Source organism: Anabrus simplex, chromosome 2 (assembly GCF_040414725.1).
Source record: "Anabrus simplex isolate iqAnaSimp1 chromosome 2, ASM4041472v1, whole genome shotgun sequence".
Lineage (NCBI taxonomy): Eukaryota > Metazoa > Arthropoda > Insecta > Orthoptera > Tettigoniidae > Anabrus > Anabrus simplex.
Window position 1 is genome coordinate 652,739,629 of NC_090266.1, and position 19,765 is coordinate 652,759,393.

The 19,765-nt window shown below is 38.6% G+C and overlaps 1 protein-coding gene across 3 annotated transcripts in view; it reads right to left on the bottom strand.

The window, feature by feature from the left end:
- Positions 1-15,206, bottom strand: part of LOC136862994 (uncharacterized) — a 319,777-nt gene extending 304,571 nt beyond the window's left edge. For all 3 annotated transcript variants that reach the window (XM_067139304.2, XM_067139303.2, XM_067139302.2), the window contains exon 1: positions 15,099-15,206. In XM_067139304.2, coding sequence (XP_066995405.1) covers positions 15,099-15,106 — 8 coding nt within the window. In that variant the 5' untranslated portion in view covers positions 15,107-15,206. The remainder of the gene's footprint in view (positions 1-15,098) is intronic.
- Between the last annotated feature and the right edge of the window lie 4,559 nt (positions 15,207-19,765).

A 19,765-nucleotide genomic window follows, 5' to 3' on the forward strand; every position in this document is an offset into this window, starting at 1 on the left:
CTGCCAACAGTGGGATTCGAACCCACTACCTCCCGAATACAAGCTCACAGCTGCGCGCCCCAAACCACACGACCAACTCACTCGGTAGGGAGGGTTTGTTTCAAGGAACATGCTGTACATGGACTAAATGAAAAGGCTGAATGAAACACAGATGAAGAATAAACAGTCATGAAGAACGACATCAGGACTGCTGAAGAAAGGTTAAGAAGAATGGAAAGATAAAATAAGAATCAAATGATAACTCAGGAGATACTAGACCTGACTGACAAACAGCAAATGTACAAGAATGCAAAAATTGAGGAGGGCAGAAAAGAATACAGGTGATTAAAGAATGCAGTAGACAGGAAAAATGGTCGAAAGAGAAGTGCAAGGATGTTGAAGGTTGTATGGTGGTAGAAAAGGTTGATGCTGCATACAGGAAAATCAAGGAAACCTTTGGAGAAACAAAAACTAAGTGTATGAATATTAAGCTTAGATGGAAAACCACTTCTATGAAAAGAAGACAAGGCAGAAAGATGGCAGGAATATATCAAACAGTTGTATCAAGGGAAAGAAGTAGATAATAAAGTTCTGAAAAAATAAATAAATAATAAAAATGTTATCTACTTTACGTCCTAACCACCTTAACGTTTTTTTGGAGATGCCGGGGTGTCTGAATTTAGTCCCATAGGAGTTCTTTTACGTGCTAGTAAATCTACTGACACATGGCTGACTTATTTGAGCATCTTCTAATGTCACCGGACTGAGCCAGGATCAAACCTGCCAAGTTGGGGTCAGAAGGGCCAACGCCTCAACCGTGTAAGCCACGCAGCCCAGCGTTCTGGAAAAAGAAGAGGCCGTTGTTGATGCTGATGAAATGGGAGACCCAATTTTGAGGCCAGAATTCGACAGAGCTTTGACAGACATAAATAGGAACAAGGAATCTGGAATTAATGACATACCTTCAGAATTACTGACTGCCATAGGAGAAACGAGCATGGTGCAATTATTCCATTAGTGTGTAAGATGTATGATACAAGAGAAGTGCCATCTGATTTTAGACAGAATTTTGTTACGAGTTACTAATTCCCAAGAAAGCAGGTGCTGACAAGTATGAAAACTTCTGCACTATTATTTTACATCTCATACCTGCAAAATTTTAACCTGTTTTATTTACAGAAGAATGGAAAGACAAGTTGAGGATAAGTTGGGAAAAGATCAGTTTGGCTTCAGAAAAAATGTAGGAACACGTAAAGCAATCCTGACGTTACGTCTGATCTTAGAGAATCGAATTAAGGTGGACAAGCCCATGTACATGGCATCTGTAGACCTAGAAAAGGCATGTAATTATGTAGAATGGACCAAACTTTGAGATTCTGAAGGTGATAAGGATCAGATACCAAGAAAGAAGCAACAATTCAGAAAAGAGTGAGGCAAGGCTGAAGTTTGTCCCCTCTCCTTTTTTGACAGGAAATCAAAGTGTAATTTGGAATGGGAATCACAATCCAAGGAGATCAAAACTCTGAGATTAACTGAAGACATTTTATCTGAGTCTGCAGAAGATCTGGAGAAATAACTGAATGGTAAAGGAACAGTCTTGCAGAAAGATAAATCTAAAACATAAGTAAAAGAGTGCAGTCGAATGATAATGTAATGTAGTGCAGTTGAACAAAGTCAGGTCATGCAGGAAATATTAGATTAGGAAATGAAGTCTTAGAGAAAGTAGATGAATATTGGTACTTGGGTGGTAGAATAACAATGGCATAAGGACATACAATGCATAATAGCACAAGCAAGGAAGGCCTTTCTTACAAAAAAGAAATTTGCTCACTTCACACATTGACATAGGAATCAGAAAGATGTTTTTGAAAATTTTCATCTGAAGCGTGGCGTTGTACGGAAGTGAAACATGGACGATAACTAGCTTAGAAAAAATTGTGGTGTTAAAGAGGAATGGTGAAGGTAAGATGGGCAGATCAAATCACAAATGAAGAGATGCTAAATCAAATTGGTGAGAGATCGATCTGGCTAAATTTGACCAGAAGAGACAGAATGATGGTACACATCTTAAGACATCCAGGACCTGTTCAGATGGCTTCTGAGAAAACTGTAAGCAGTGAGAATAGTAGGGGTAGACCAAAGGATGAAAATGACAAGCAGATTAGAGCAGATGTTGGATGTAGTAGTTACATGGAAAGTAAAAGGTTAGCACAAGACAGGATGCCATGGAGAGCTGCATCAAACCAGTATTTGGACTGAACACCCAAACAACACCTACACAATATGTTTCGAAGCAATATGTTTAAAGGAAAAAAAGAGACATGTGAGGATTGAGTAAGGATACTAGAGCAGCTTGTAAGTGTGCATAAAAATAGGCCTAAAGGAAGAATTCATAGGGACATTGAGGAGTATGCAGAAAATGGAATAGACAAGAACTCACTAGTATAACCAGAAACTTGGGAGGATTTTAGATACAAAGTTGAAGCAATAATTTTGTAAAAGAATACTTGTTTGAAGAAAATTAAAGCCTCCAACCAAGGGATGAAAAAAGGAATTACTTGCAATTTGGAAAAGGAATATTTTTTAATATCTGCCTCAACGTAAATTTTCCAGTCTATTTTCAGATTTCAGAAAGAAATGAAATAAGGAGATGAAATGTACTACTGATGTGGAGAAAATAGTAAATTCACTACTGCATTATTCCCACCATTTTTCTGAATATAATTTACTGAATCCATTATTCCAAAACAGATTTTGTAAAGCTGACATTCCAAAAGTACATTATTGCATATTTTAAGTTACACCAAAATATCTCTCTTTTGGTAACAATAGATTCAGCACTGCTAAGGTTTGCGTAACAAAAATCAGTAAAAATTTGAAATGAACATTTCTACAATTTGTTTTACGTCGCACCGACACAGATGGGTCGTATGGTGATTATGGGATAGGAAAGGGCTAGGTGTGGGAAAGAAGTGACCGTGGTCTTAATTAAGGTACAGCCCCAGCATTTGCCTGGCGTGATAAAAGGAAAACCTCTTCAGGGCTACTGACAGTAGGGTTTCAAACCCGCTGTCTCCCTCATGCAAGCTGAGACCCAAACCACGCAGCCACTTGCTCGGTAAGTGAACATTTAAAATTCATAAAAATTTGAGGCAAAAATGCAACAGGATTTCAAAATATATTCTTGGAGTCCAAAAACGGAATTAAACTAATGTATAATGGATACGTTTACCATGAATGTAGATCTGGCAGACAGGGTAAAATTTACTGGGAATGCAAGAGGCTGCAGATGAAACAATGTTCAGCATAGACAATAACCGGCAATACTGGTCTAAATTTCATAGTTAAGAAAGGTGTCTAGGAGTCACCTCACTTTCATCCTCTAGACAAACAGAACGCACAGGCAGAGAATGTGAAGCATATTGCTTAAGGACCATCTAGAACTTCAACCAGCTGAGATACTTCATAGTGCCATCAGATGTCAAATTTCTTATGAACAGGAACAATACCTTGAAAACTGGTAAAAGAGGAGTTGCATATGTTCGTCCCCATGGATGATGTTTTTGGTACATTCGAGGAACTAAGCAAAGATATCTTCAACAATATTATACCCATTCTTTATTACTTTACTGTAGCTTCAATTATGTTTCTGGCTAAAGAGCTCAGGGGAGGAGACATGCAGTACATCCTTGCTATCCAATTATCATCTGGAAGTAACATGAATCCGCGATGCACAGTGAATAATATACTCCAGCATGTAGTTGGACACCACACTAGTTTTTATTCAGCTTTAACAGAGCTCCAAAAAGAACAATGAGACGACAGTAAGAGCGTTCAGAAGGTTAGAACTGTCAAAGCAATGCTGAAAAGGAAGTGAACAGCAGTTCAGAAGAGGGTTAGTTTGTGACAGTACATAAATCACACTCTTGCATTGTATTGATTACAATGCGCTATATCCATCATAATGCATGTATTTATTATGTTTGTGTATTAAAATAATTTTCTGGTAATATTTGGAAGCTGGAAGGTCTCCTACTGGATCTTGTATGTAATTCAGTTTGTACAGTACTGGTAAATATAGAGTTAATTATATAGCTGTTGATAACATTGGATACTTTAGGAGTCATGTCTGCATCAAAAACCCAACCACGGAACGATGACGTTGGTATGGCGGTTATGGACCCAAAATTTCTACTGTGTTGGACTATGTTGGAGATTAAGAACAATAAATCTTTCTCCCCTGATGGGACAACCACAGTACAAGACTACATCACGACATGTTGAAGAGGAAAGGTGGAGGACTATATAATGTGGCTGGACACGGTCTAGGGTTCATTAGTGAATAAGAGTTACTCACATATTGTCGTAGGAGATAATCTGCATTCTTTCAGAACTTTATACAGCAGGCTTACCTAGATAGTCTGTTACCTGTTGTTGAATGTGGCTGGACACGGTCTAGGGTTCATTACTGAATAAGAGTTACTCACATATTGTCGTAGGAGATAATCTGCATTCTTTCAGAACTTTATACAGCAGGCTTACCTAGATAGTCTTACCTGTTGTTGAATGTGGATGGACACGGTCTAGGGTTCATTACTGAATAAGAGTTACTCACATATTGTCGTAGGAGATAATCTGCATTCTTTCAGAACTTTATACAGCAGGCTTACCTAGATAGTCTGTTACCTGTTGTTTGAGTCATCAGTCCATAGGCTGGTTTGATGCAGTTATCCATGTCACCCTATCCTGTGCTAACCTTTTCAATTTCTAAAGAACTATTGCACCCTACATCTGCTCGTCATATTCATACCTTGGTCTACCCCTACCATTCTTACCACCTACACATCCCTCAAAAAACCAACTGAACAAGTCCTGGGTGTATTAAGATGTGTCCTGTCATTTTCTATCTCTTCTTCTTGTCAAAATTAGCCAAATCGATCTCTCACCAATTCGATTCAGTATCTCTTCATTCGTGATTCAATCTATCCATCTCACATTCTTCTGTAACACCACATTTTAAAAGATTCTATTCTCTTTCTTTCAGAGCTAGTTCTCGTCCACGTTTCACTTCCATACAATGTCACGCTCCAGATGAAAGTCTTCAAAAACTTCTTTCTAATTCCTATATCAATGTTTGAAGTGAGCAAATTTCTTTTCTTAAGAAAGCTCTTCTTAGCTTGTGCTAGTCTGCATTTTATGTCGTCCCTACTTCTGCCATCGTTAGTTACTCTACTACCTAAGTAACAATATTCATCTACTTCCTTTAAGACTTCATTTCCTAATCTAGTATTACCTGCATCACCTGCCTTCATTCGATTGCACTTCATTACTTTTGTTTTGGACTTATTTATTTTCATCTTGCACTCCTTACCCAAGGCTTCGTCCATACCATTCAGCAGCTTCTCGAAATCTTCTGCATTCTCGGATAAAATAACAATATCAACAACAACAATAATAATAATATCAATAACAATAGGCAAATCTCAAAGTTTTTATTTCCTCTCCTTGGATTGTGATTCCCTTTCCAAATTCCTCTTTGATTTCCTTTACTACCTGTTCTATGTAAACATTTAAAAGGGGGGGGGGGGGACAGACTGCAGCCTTGCCTCACTTCTTTCTGGATTGCTGCATCGTCTTCAAAGCCCTCGATTCTTATCACTCAAGAGTGATTTTTATACAGATTGTAGATAATTCTTTGTTCTCGGTATCTGATCCCAATCACCTTCAGAAACTTAAATAGCTTGGTCCAATCAACATTATCGAAGGACTTTTCCAGATCTATGAATGTCATGTACATGGGCTTGTCATTAATTCGATCCTCTAAGATCAAACGTAAAGTCAGGATTGCTTCACATGTTCCTACATTTCTTCTGAAGCCAAATTGACCTTCTCCCAACTCAGTTTCAACTTGTCTTTCCATTCTTCTATAAATAATGTGTGTTAAAATTTTGCAGGCATGAGATACTAAACTAATGGTGCAGTAGTTTTCACACTTGTCATAACCGGCATTCTTGAGAATAGGTATAACAGCATTCTGCCAAAAATTGGATGGCACTTCTCCTGTCTCATACATCTTACACACTAAATGAAATAACCTAGGCATGCTGGTTTCTCCTAAGGCAGTCAGTAATTCAGAGGGAATGTCATCAATTCCAGGTGCCTTGTTCCTATTTAGGTCTCTCACAGCTCCTTCAAACTCTGACCTCAAAATTGGGTCTCCCATTTCCAGAACTAAATCATCTTCATCTTTACATTGATACAACTGCTGAGTATGTTCCTGCCATCTTTCTGCTTTGTCTTCTTTCCCTAGAAGTGGCTTTCCATCCGAACCCTTAATATTCATACACCGAGATTCTTTCTCCAAAGGTTTCCTTGATTTTCCTGTTTGCAGCATCTACCTTTCCTAGGACCATACAACCTTTGACATCCTTGCACTTCTCCTTCAGCCATTCTTCCTTAGCTACCTTGAACTTTCTATACACTTCATTCTTTAATCACCTGTATTCTTTTCTGCCCTCTTTATTTCTAGCATTCTTGTATTTTCATCGTTCACCAATCAGGTCTAGTATCTCCTGAGTTATCCACTGATTCTTAGTTGATCTTTTCTTCCTTCCTATCATTTATTCAGCAGACCTACTGACTTCATTTTTCATGATTATCCACTCTCCCTCTATTGTGTTTCCTTCAGCCTCGTCATTTAATCCTTGCGCAACATGTTCCTTGAAACAAGTCCTCACACTCTTTTCTTTCAACTTGTCTACATCCCATCTCCTTGCATTCTTTCTTTTCTTCAATTTCCTCGACTTCAGATGGCATTTCATGACCAACAAGTTGCGGTCAGAGTTCACGTCTGCTCCTGGGAAAGTTTTGCCCTCCAACACCTGGTTTCTGAATCTCTGCCTAATCATAATGAAGTCTATTTGATACCTTCCAGTGTCTCCAGGTCTCGTCCAAGTATAAAGCCGTCGTTTTGGTGTTTGAACCAAGTATTGGCAAGGACTAAATTATGATCAGTGCAGAATTAATCCAGCCGACTTCCTCTTTCGTTTCTTTGTCCCAATCCAAATTCTTCTACTGTATTACCTTCTCTTCCTTGGCCTACCACGGAATTCCAGTCTCCCATCACAATTAGATTCTCGTCACCTTTTACATATTGTTCTTTCGATTTCCTCATCATCTACTGAACTAGTAGGCATATAGAACTGCACTACTGTGGTGTGCATTGGTTTGAATTCTATCTTGACGACAATAATTCTTTCACTATGCTGGTCGTAGTAACTTACCTGCTGCCCTATTTTCTTATTCATTATCAAACCAACTCCTGCATTTCCCCTGTTTGATTTTGTGTTGATAATTCTGTAGCCGCCTGACCAAAATTCCCGTTCTTCCTGTCGACGTACTTCTACCAACTACATCTAACTTTAGTCTACCCATCTCCCTTTTCAGATTTTCTAACCTACCACAACAATTCAAACTTCTAACATTCCAGGCTCCGACTCACAGAATGTCAGTATCCATCTTCCTGATAATCGCCCCCTCTCGTGTAGTCCCCACCCGGAGATCCAAATGGAGACTAGTTTACCTCCGGAATATTTTACCCGGGAAAAGGCCATCATCAGTACATCATTCATACAGAGAGAGCTGCATGTCCTTTGGAATTAGTTAGGGCTGTAGTTTCCCTCTGCTTTCAGCTGTGTAGCAGTATCAACACAGCTAAGCCTATGGATAGCAATAATTACAAGGTCAAGGGTGAAAGTGCTTGATAATCTGTGGCACAATTCCAAGACCCTCGACCCTGATCATCTCCTGTTCATCTATTAGAATCTCTGCAAGTGTGACCTCAGTTTGTGCTATCAATTTCCTTAATTCCCTGTTATAAAAGGACTTTTTTCATTGTGTGGCCAATTGTGTTAGGGCCCTTCTCTAGAATCTCAACTTCATCTCTATTAAAATCAACACAGGTAAGGTTTTTTACTGGCAGGTAAAATTCATGTGTTGTTATATTCTGCATTTCTACTCTTGTGTTATGTTTGGCATAAATGACATTCTGGTATTTTTTTTATCTGAAGTTTCTTGGGTTTTTTTTTTGGCTTATAGATATTATTGTATGCATGTGATTTTAATCTGTAAGCTGAAGAAGAGAATATTAATTCTTCAATGCCCATGACAAGCTCATCACTATCTCTGATTCTCAATAGAATGGTATGGAGCTTTTTATAAAAGGGAACTTTTGGACACTTTTGGTTTAACAAATCTGGAAAGCAGCTGCTCTAACAGGTCTGTCATTAGTTCTAGTAGTTTATGAACATGAGGGGAAGCACTCTGAAGTGTAGAAATGAGATTCTCAAATAAAGAAATGACAGCATACAGGAAGGCACAGTATGCCTTATTTAAGCCTGATGACAGAACCAAAGCACCGTGCTTTTGTCACCTGTTCGACTTCAACTGCTACTTCATTCATTAATAGTTCCCTAGTATACTCCTTGAACTGAGGATTTGTAGTTCTTAATAAGTAAAACATCTCAAATGATTTACACTGACCACACAACATGCATTGACAAAAATACTCTCGTAACTGCTGACATGAAGTCTACTTGAGAATTTCTTTTTTTTTTTTCTTTGCTAGTTGTTTTACGTCGCACCGACACAGATAGGTCTTACGGCGACGATGGGACAGGAAAGGGCTAGGAGTGGGAAGGAAGCGGCCGTGGCCTTAATTAAGGTACAGCCCCAGCATTTGCCTGGTGTGAAAATGGGAAACCACGGAAAACCATTTTCAGGGCTGCCGACAGTGGGGTTCGAACCTACTATCTCCCGAATACTGGATACTGGCCGCACTTAAGCGACTGCAGCTATCGAGCTCGGTACTTGAGAATTTCAGTCATACATAGCGAGCTGACCCTGACCCAGGGTGTGAAGTGTGTTGACACAGATAAGGTAAACTACAGCTCTCTGCAAGATTTTTAATTAAAGAAGTCGGAGACTTCAGCATCTCCGGTTAAAGGTTGTAGTGATATGGCTATTGGAGATCACAGTGTGTAATGCTTTCGTGTTCAAGTTGTGCCATAAAAGCCCGGAAAAAAAATTGAATTCCTGAAGGGTTTGGCATCTGATCAGGTGAAATTACATGTCAAAGAAGAATGATAAATGACAGAGTTCCCAGACTGATACAAGCAGGAATAAGCAACATTTTGCAGGCAAGACTCTGTGCCGAGATACGGAAGAACTGAAGAAACTGCAATCTTGTCGTTCATGTCCAGCATCCTTGAATAGAAAAACAGCATATGTGTGTTTCAAGTAGGAGTTTTCGATTTGCTTGCAGTCTATTAAAAACATCTGCAACAGTTGCTGCGAGAACGAATGGATGTTGCACCATCTTCAGTGCCGGAATGATAAGTTCCAGAGTGTGTTGCACGTTTTCATTTATATGATTATTTTTGTTTATGCTCGTGTTCTGGATCAGTGAAAAGTGATCTGTTAGGTAATTGCAGTGTATTTGTATAATTTTACTGACGACAACAATCAAGGTGTCTGCGTACTGTGAATAAAAAAGAAGGGGAAATTATCTAATATTTGCATTATTAGATTGTACATATATTCATATTTTGAGAGATTATTACATCATACCTGCCAACTTTCAAAAATCGCAGAAAGCAAAAACAAGCACAGACATTAAAAATCCATACAATAACGTTGTTCCTCCGTACAACCGTGAAACACACTCAAAATCTGTACATTTTATGGAAAAACTGGAATACTTGGCAGGTATGTTACACGCTGAATCAGATTGAGTTGACTACAGTTTTTATTATAGAAAACTTCTGCTAGTAAAAGTAATTAGATATTATCAAAATATCCCTAAGAACATTCACGTAGAGACATCTATTGGAGAATGAGAGATACTGAACATGACGATAACTGTACTGTTTATTAGCAGGGTTTTTAAACCTGGATGTAAGTTTCTGGAAACTCATTAAAGTTAACAGTGCAGTTAAAGTTACAAGCGCACTTAGGTAACTCATAGGTAACTGTTGTGTACCAGAAACCAGCTACATATACTGTAAGTCTTCAAGGTATTCTTTCCATCAGTCACATTATCGATTTGAAAGAGCAGTTTTCCATCTTTATTTTTAACCACATTTCTTTTAGTGTTTTTTCTTGTAGCCCAGAGATTTTGACTTAAAAGTAAGCTTTATCAGAATATCCCTTCTTCAAATCATTTTTGATTTCTCCACTTCTTTCATCCAGTTGTATTTGGCCAAAGCCAAAGAACATGATGCATTACAATAATATTAGAAATTACATCAATGTGTGGCGAGTATAATTTATATTACAATAAAAATATAAATGACGACCAAATTCATTTGTATTTGTATTAAAAGTTTCATGGTAAAAAAATGAAATGGCGTATGGCTTTTAGTGCCGGGAGTGTCCGAAGACATGTTCGGCTCGCCAGATGCAGGTCTTTCGAGTTGACTCCCGTAGGCGACCTGCGCGTCTTGATGAGGATGAAATGATGATGAAGACAACACATACACCCAGCCCCCGTGCCATTGGAATTAACCAATTAAGGTTAAAATCCCCGACCCGGCCGGGAATCGAACCCGGGACCCTCTGAACCGAAGGCCAGTACGCTGACCGTTCAGCCAACAAGTCGGACTAGTTTCATGGCAAGACGTACAGAACAGAGGCACATCAAAAAGGTATCTGCGCCACCTTGGACATCATTTTATTATTTACAGCCTCAGAGTGTACCAATATCCAAAGAATCATACATCATTAATATAACTAGGCCTATCTACTTACGGGAATTTATTAAAATGACCGATTCAAGAGTAGGAGAAAGTAAAGTTTAAAATAAAACTCAACAATTTCTTTTTATGATAGATATAACATGACATTAATTGTATGATATGTATTAATTTATTAATGCCTTTCAGTTTTTAATTGTGTGCTTAATTGAACCTTTATGTAGAGGCTAAATTCATTTGATATTTCTCAATAGTTTTAGGAATTCCTGTTTATTATGATGAAAAGTTATATGAAAATAATTATAGTAAATATTAATTCTAATGCTCTTTCTCTTCGCAGTAAAATATTTAATTAGGGTTATTAACAGTTTATAGGCTATAAGGTATAATAAAGCGACAGGGCCGATGACCTTCGATGTTAGGCCCCTTTAAACACCAAGCATCATCAATAAAGCGACGAATTTATTGCTGCAGGCCATATAAACACGTGACGAAAAAAAGGCATAAAGGTTTCTGTAGACTAAGAGTGCGTGGCTCAATTTGAATAAAACTTAGTATGCTATGCCAATACTGCACATCCTTTCAAGCTGCTATATCCATTCGTTTAAAATTTTAAATGGATTCACCAAGCTCGATAGCTGCAGTCGCTTAAGTGCGGCCAGTATCCAGTATTCGGGAGATAGTGGGTTCGAACCCCACTGTCGGTAGCCCTGAAGGCGATTTTCTGTGGTTTCCCAATTTCACACCAGGCAAATGCTGGGACTGTACCTTAATTAACGCCACGGCCAGTTCCTTCCCACTCCTAGCCCTTTCCCGTACCATTGTCGCCATAAGAGCTATCTGTATTGAGGGAGATGTTCGATAAATTTCAAAAGGTAAACAATGGGAATCTACCAGCTGGGCAACTGCATACAAGCCCTCCTGCCATTCTTAAATTTTTGGCAGTACCGGGAATCATACCCGGGCCCCCAAAGACAGCAGCTAACAACGCTAACCGTTACGGAGGCGGACAACTTTCCATAACTGCGGTCTTTTCCCCGCCATGCAACTTCTCCTGGGTTAAACTACCCTCTTAACTCTCAGCTTAACAATTTTTACTTTTAATCAGTTAAATACCAGTTTTTATACAATCTAACCACCAGTTAGCTGTTACACTAATTATTTTTCAAACCTGTCTTGTTTCAATAACTGATGGAATAATGTAGGTCTATTTTTTATTCTCCTATAATGTGTTTGTATTATTCCGTGGAGGAATGTCAGTCGTATTTATATTGCAAGATTAGCATTCAAATGAGCTAATTTGTACATCCACGAAAAAATTATAATTATTTTTCTGCTTATCACTATTATTGGAGCAAGTTGGTCGTGTGTTTATGGACGCGCAGCTGTGAGCTTGCATTCAGAAGATAGTGGTCGGCAGCCTTGAGAATGGTTTTCCATGGTTTAACGTTTTCACACCAGGCAAATACTGGGTTTGTACCTTTATTAAGGCCATGGCCACTTCCTTCCCACTTCTAGCCCTTTCTTGTCCCATGGTCGCCCTAAGACCTATCTGTGTTAGTGTGATGTAAAGCTAATTGTAAAAAAAACCCACCCTATTATTAGAATTAGTCTGTAACTTCTCTTACTGATCCTTGTTTATGAAATATATTTACAGATGATATTGATATTATAGCCATAGAGTACAGAAGAGAAAGTGTGCTCACTTCACCTATTTCATTAAGAGTTGACCCTGTGTTACCCAGTATTCACCTGGACAAAGCCCTAAATGCATATCAACAATGCTTGATTGATAATGTGCCAGTAAATTTACTGATGTGAGGCTGGCATATTTGAGCACCAAGTATTAACGGGCTGAGGCAGTATAATTATTAATGTAGTAATGGTCCACCTTTCAATACTATAATATGCAATATTCTAAATTACTATTTCCCAGATGCATATTATAGTATTGAAAGGTGGAACATTTCTACATTAATTTAATTATATTGTAATTACAATTCAATATGATCAAAACCATGAAGTTTATAACCTATGGGGTGAGCCAGGATAAAATACACCAACTCGGGGCTAGAATAGTTCTCATTTAGTCCATAAAATTGAACAGTATGAACATAATTAACTGACCGACATCTGAATTAGTGAAATCATTTTAAGGAAGAGGAATGATCTCATACCAGTCACAAAAATTCTGTTTAAACATTCTTTAAATACATACCAAGCACCAAGTGGCAATACAATTCGTATGTTTTTTTTTTTACGTTGCACCGACACAGATAGTTCTTATGGCAACAATGGGACAGGAAAGGCCTAGGAACGGGAAGGAAGTGGCCGTGACCTTAATTAAGGTATACAGCCCCAGCATTTGCCTGGTGTGAAAATGGAAAACCATGGAAAACCATCTTCAGGGCTGCCGACAGTGTGGTTCGAACCCGCTATCTCCCGGATGCGAGCTCACGGCTACGCGCTCCTAACCGCATGGCCAACTCGCCCGGTTTACCGAAGCTGAATGACTAAATGAATAAATAAAAATGATAGCTTAACACTGTACTGTGTACATTCTTCACACACTTTTGAATGATTTTAATAAACTGTGATAACCTATTGAAATAAGTCTGCCATACTGAAGTACATTCAAGTATGACTGAACTGAGCAACACCAAGTTTGCAAATTTGATCCTAACTGAATAGAATAATTTATTGTCGTTAGGCAACTGGCAGTTGCAATGGACAGAGTCATAGATGCATAGTTACAAAATATTACAAGTACCTCATTAAGCACAGAAAATAAATACAAGAATATACACAAAAGTTAAAATAAACATAACACTATTCGTCCAAAAGAGTGATAAATAACTACTAATTTACCAACGTGTTAGGATGGTGTTGGCCTTTATTACCCCCCTTGAAACAGTATTATATTTTCTTCAAATTCAGATACTGAGTAGAAGCTAATGGATGTCAACCAATTTTTAAGGGTCCTTTTGAAGTTATACAGGGGTATATCCTTTACTTGCACAGGTAGTTTGTTGAATAATTTGATACCATTATACCTATGCCTATAGTTTTCTTGTGTATTTCTCAGCCTAACATGTGGTAAATCTAAATTGTTCCTATATCTTGTGCCATATGAATGTACATTGCCGCGAGTTGTTAGGTCGATGAGATTTTCTTTAGTATCGAGTATACTATGATAAATGTATAATGAGGGATGAGTCATAATTGCAGATCGAAGACTCCACCCTCCAGTTATTTCAGTTAGCATACGAGGTATTTTCACTACAGACTACCAACATTCCATAACCATCACTAAGCAAACTGATCACCTCCACTATCTCTTATTCATATTTACAGCCCTGGTCTCATATCTTGCCTCTACATCATTGAATTAAGTCTAGCCATTATTCTGCATGTCTACTTATGTTCCCCTTACCCTTTACAATCCTTTATGTAAATTCTAATCCTTGCAATGCAAAAACTCTGCAAGTTCTTAAAGAGGATAACTTAAAAAATTAATTCCCTCTGATGACATTCTGATTTACCCTAGAAAATGTATAATCATCTGAATGACCAAAAAGCACAGTAATGTTTCATAAGATTATGTGTAACCAAGTCATACTGCTCGTCTTTTTCACTCTGTTTACTTCTATATCAACATTGGGAGAAAGCTCCAGGAAATCGCGTTGAGTGGACTGAAGTAAATAAATACTGAACACTACATAGAGGTGGAACAAAATCATACGATAAGGTTCAACATATAGGAAAGACTTTGTAATATGACATAAACGCACTTCGTTAATCGCAATACGTCTCCCATAAAAAAATTAAAAATCAAGCACACCAATAACCCTGAAGCATGTCTACATTCCAGTGCGAATGTGGTAGAGTAAATTAATACGAAACTGTGCCAATCTAGCGTAGCTTAATGTGGTCTAAATATTTGTAAATGGAGTTCTCATCCTCGGAACTTAATACCCACATCGAAATTCACAATATCCATCAATTGCATAAGGCGGTAAATATCACCAAATTCCTCATTAACATTTGTATTATATTTAGTGAGTTGTTCTTCCACAAATACGAATCCACAAATAGTTCACAGTAATTATCACTAGTCACATCATGTACTGCAACACGATGAATTTCTGAACTTACGCTAATCTCTTATACGCCACAGACTAAATGCATAAAACCCTACAATCCCACCCTACCACACACTTAAATTTGCTGAAATTGCGAAACAAAAGACTGACGCCATAGTTCTGATCGTCTTCTGCACCATAAACACAAGACGAGCGGAGTTCGTTTCTTTTTCATGCCGCATGATATGCGTAAAATAACAAGTAATAGGCAAATATCATAACTTACCTTTGCATAATTCTAATGCTGAAACCGTCACAACGATTACTTCAGAAATCCCTTAGAAGTAAAATTAATCGTATCCATTTCATCACTACAGTGTACTCCGAAACACACAGTGCAAGGCTGAAAAAAAAAATTTCAGGATGCGCAGAAATGACACGGCGTTGTTGCGCATAGGCGGCAAAAGTGGATCTTCAAATTCAGTGGATGGAATATACAAATGTAATTATGTGTATAATGGCGCAACTAAAATATTAGATTCACATCCAAACATTCAAATAATATATTTATGCAATCAATTACCTAAGGAACTAGCACCTTACACACCCAGCTTTCGTGTTATTGTTCTGACAGTTCATGTAGTAGGTGAGGGTACATGCAGCTTCAATCACAGACCGGTTCGTTTTAGGAAAAGATATGTACCGTACATGACACAGGCCAAGAAAGAAGAATTCAAAGAATCTCGCTGCCTTACTTTCGAAAACTCTAAAGCACAGATCACCAAACGGTAGGATAAATTTCCGGTAGCTCGCGGAATATTGTCGGAAATTGTCGGCTTGTATCACTCAGCAGTTCCAAAAAAATGCCCTGCAACAGAAACAGGACTTAAAGCGTTTCAACGAAATGTGTCACCTCAAGTTCAGGATTTACATGGCTATTTGTATCCTAAGTAAACTACCTACCCTATTCTGGTTCATGTTGCACTAATTGTTTGAGTCCAGACATTGTTCTGGGCACGCAGCTGTGAGCTTGCATCCGGGAGATAGTGGGATGGAATCCCACTGTCGGCAGCCCTGAATATGGTTTTCCGTGGTTTCCCATTTTCACACCAGGCAAATGCTGGGGATGTACCTAAATTAAGGCCACGGCCACTTCCTTCCAACCCCTAGGCCATTCCTATCTCATCATTGCCATAAGACCACACCATCTAAGCCAGTTTATATGCACTTTCACCCATCAAGTTCATTCCTAATTTAGCCTTTATCTCCTTATTCCGAGTACCCTCCTGCCATTGTTCCTACCTGTTTGTACCAGCAATCATCCTCACTAATTTCATGTCTGTTAATTCTCTTATGAATAAGATATCCTGAGTCCACCCAGCTTTCGCTCCCGTAAAGCAAAGTTGGTCTAAAAACAGACCGATGTAAAGATAGTTTTGTCCAGAAGCTGACTTCCTTCTTACAGAATACTATAACACTGGGTGAGTAGGCCGTGCGGTTAGAGGCGCGCGGCTGTGAGCTTGCATCCAGGAGATAGTGGGTTCGAATCCCACTGTCGGCAGCCCTGAAAATGGTTTTCCGTTATTTCCCATTTTCACACCAGGCAAATGCTGGGACTGTACCTTAATTAAGGCCACGACCGCTTCCTTCCAACTCCTAGGCCTTTCCTATTCCATCGTCGTCATAAGACCTATCTGTGTCGGTGCGATGTAAAGCCAATAGCAAAAAAAAAAAAATTGGAATACTATTGATCGCATCTGCGAGCTCTCTACATTAGCTTTACTGCACCTTGATTGAATCTCACTTAATATGAAGGTCGATCAAATATAAACAGGATTTTTGTTCCTGAACATCAACACTTGGTAGGACTCGCCCCGTGCTTCAGCTATGCTTAGGCAGGACCGTTAGGAGTGGGAAGAGCGTGCTGTTAGTTATTTCCCAGCTGTTCCAAGAAATGGTGATAAGACAGGCGCTGCCGGAACAGACAGATCCATCTAGTATTAACTGAACAAATATTCTTAAGATCCCTCCCAAAGACCAAGCAACACATCAACGGGAACAATTTTCACACAAGACTGTATCAAGTGTCTAGGATGTTTCTTCCCAATTAAGCAGCAGCCTAAAACTATGAAACAGCTAAATATTGTACTCTTGTCAATTCCTTGACGTTACATGAGACCCAAAGTCAAGACGCTAACAGTTTCATTCACAACGTTTTTGACCAGTCTACCTACAACAATCGGCTTTTGAATCTCCACTTGTGCACGAAAACACATTTAAATATTAGTTACGTCAAGAACATGAAAATGAAAATCGTGGGTCAAACAAGCTCCAGTTTTAATATCACCCCTTCTCAAGAAAAAAGAAGATCCGTTTCATTTTATTTTTAGTTTTGAACATTTTAAGTTAACCAGAATAGAACTGCCAAGTTAAAAACACATTTAATTTAAATTTATATTTTCAATCTTGACCAACCTACAATCAGTTCAAATCTCCACTTATTGTTGACGACACATCCTGTCACTAGACACGATACGTCAAGAACTTAATATGATATAGGGGTCACATAAACCCCGATATGCAATCCTCTTCACCGAAAAGAAGATCCATTTTAGTTTTGGACATTTTCCATATTAGATAGATTAGGACCAAAAAACTTTACTGTATTGACTTATGTTTGTATATATTGTATATAATGTATATGTTGTATATAGTGTATATATTGGTATGTTTATATTGGTTAAAAAGGTCCCAAACCTTGACCTAAAGGTTGTTTACAGGCTGAAGATGCCCAAAATAATGGGTGAAACATGTACCTGACCAAATAAGTCTACATAAAATCATGTAGATAATAACCACATTAAACGTGGAAAGTATTGAATAGGTGGTTTTTTATTAAATTATCCTTGATATCTATGCGTAACGCTCACGATGTCGGAGCAAGAGGTGCACCCCTCCACTGCTCAATGCATAATTATAAAAGTTTTTGTTCCTGAAGGAGTTACAGCGGCGGAAATTTGACAGAGATTGATGGCACAGTTTGGTGATCAAATACTGTCAAAGGCGCCTGTGTTTGCCTGGTATAAGAAGTTCAAGGAAGGATGAGAACATATGGAAAATCAGCAACACGATCACCATCCTCAGACCAGCATTACAGATGAAGACATTCGTGTGGTTAAATACATTATTTCTGATTGATTTTTTGCATGAGTGATGCACAATCAATGCTGCTTACTACTGCAAGCTGTTAAACAAGGCGAGGGTTGCATATCGTCGCAAAAGACGAGACCAACCGATTCAACAGGTCATCCTCCTCCACAACAATGTGCGGCCCCATACTGCAGCTCTAACTACCTCCAAGCTACAGGAAATGCACTGGACTACACTTCATCACCCTCCTTACAGCCCGGACTTATCACTCTGCGATTTCCATTAGTTTGGACTGCTTAAAGAAGTTCTAGGAGGGCAACGATTTGAAGATGACGAGAGTGTGGAAGACTTCGTGCGCAACTGGCTTGTGACACGACCCTGTTCTTTTTACGATGAGGGCCTCAAAAAGCTGCCCATACGCTGGGACAAAAGCATTTCCAAAGCAGGAAACTATGTAGAAAAATAAACTGTAATTGCCTTGTGTTTTTCAATAAATCAATTTAAATAAAATATAACGTCCCGTTTATATTTGATCCACCCTCATATATTACCATCCTGGGAGAACACACAACCTAAATACTTGAAATTATGTACCTGTTCCAGCTTTGTATCAGCAATATGACATTCAGTTCTCTTGGATTTCTTACCTACTGACATCAATTTAGTCTTCAAAAGGCTAATTTTCATACCATACTCATTTGCACCTATTTTCAAGTTCCAAGATATTAGACTGCAGGCTCTCAGCACAATCTGCCATTAAGACCAAGTTGTCAGCATAGGCCAGACTGCTTAATATATTTCCTCCTACCTGAATCCCTCCCTACCACTTTATGCCTTTCAACAGATGATCCATGTAAACTATGAACAACAAAGGTGAAAGATAACAGCCTTGTTTTACCCCTGTAAGTACCATGAACCAAGAACTCATTCTACAATCAATTCTCACTGCAGCCCAATTGTCAATAAAATGTCTTTGATGATTTTAATAATCTACCCTTAATCGCATAGCCCCGCAGTATGGGGGACATCTTTTCCCTCGGTACCCTGTCATATGCTTTCTCTTGATCTACGAAATATAAACATAACTGTCTACTCCTCTCGTAGAATTTTTCAATTACCTGGCGCATACTTAAAATCTGATCCTGACAGCCCTTCTGTGGTCTGAATCCACACTGGTTTTCATCCAACTATCTCTGAACCACTGACTGCACCATCCCTTCCAAGGTGCCAGTGAATACTTTGCCTCGTATAGTAATCAATGAGATACCTCGATAGTTGTTGCAATCCTTCCTGTTCCCTTGCTTATAGATAGGTGCAATTACTGCTTTTGTCCAATCTGAAGGTACCTTACCAACACTCCACGCTAATTTTACTACTCTAAGAAGCCATTTCATCCATGCCTTCCCACTATACTTCATGATTTCTGATCTAACTTCATCTATTCCTGCAGCTTTATGACAATGGAGTTTATTTACCACCTTTTCCACTTCCTCAAGCGTAATTTCACCAACATCATTTTCCTCCTTTCCATAAGCTTGGTTGTTCGTGACACCACCAGGAAGATTTCCTTTTACACTGAGAAGATTTACAAAATATTCCCTCCACCTGTCCAGTTATTCCCTGGGATCTACTATGAGTTCACCGAATTACCCAAAACACTGTTCATTTCATCTTTCCCTCCCTTCCTAAGATTCTTTATGACTGTCAGAAAGGTTTCCCTGCTGCTTGACCTAGGCTTTCTAGCCTTTCCAGGTTATTAGCAAAATCTTCCCACCACTTCTTTTTGGATTCAACAACTATTTG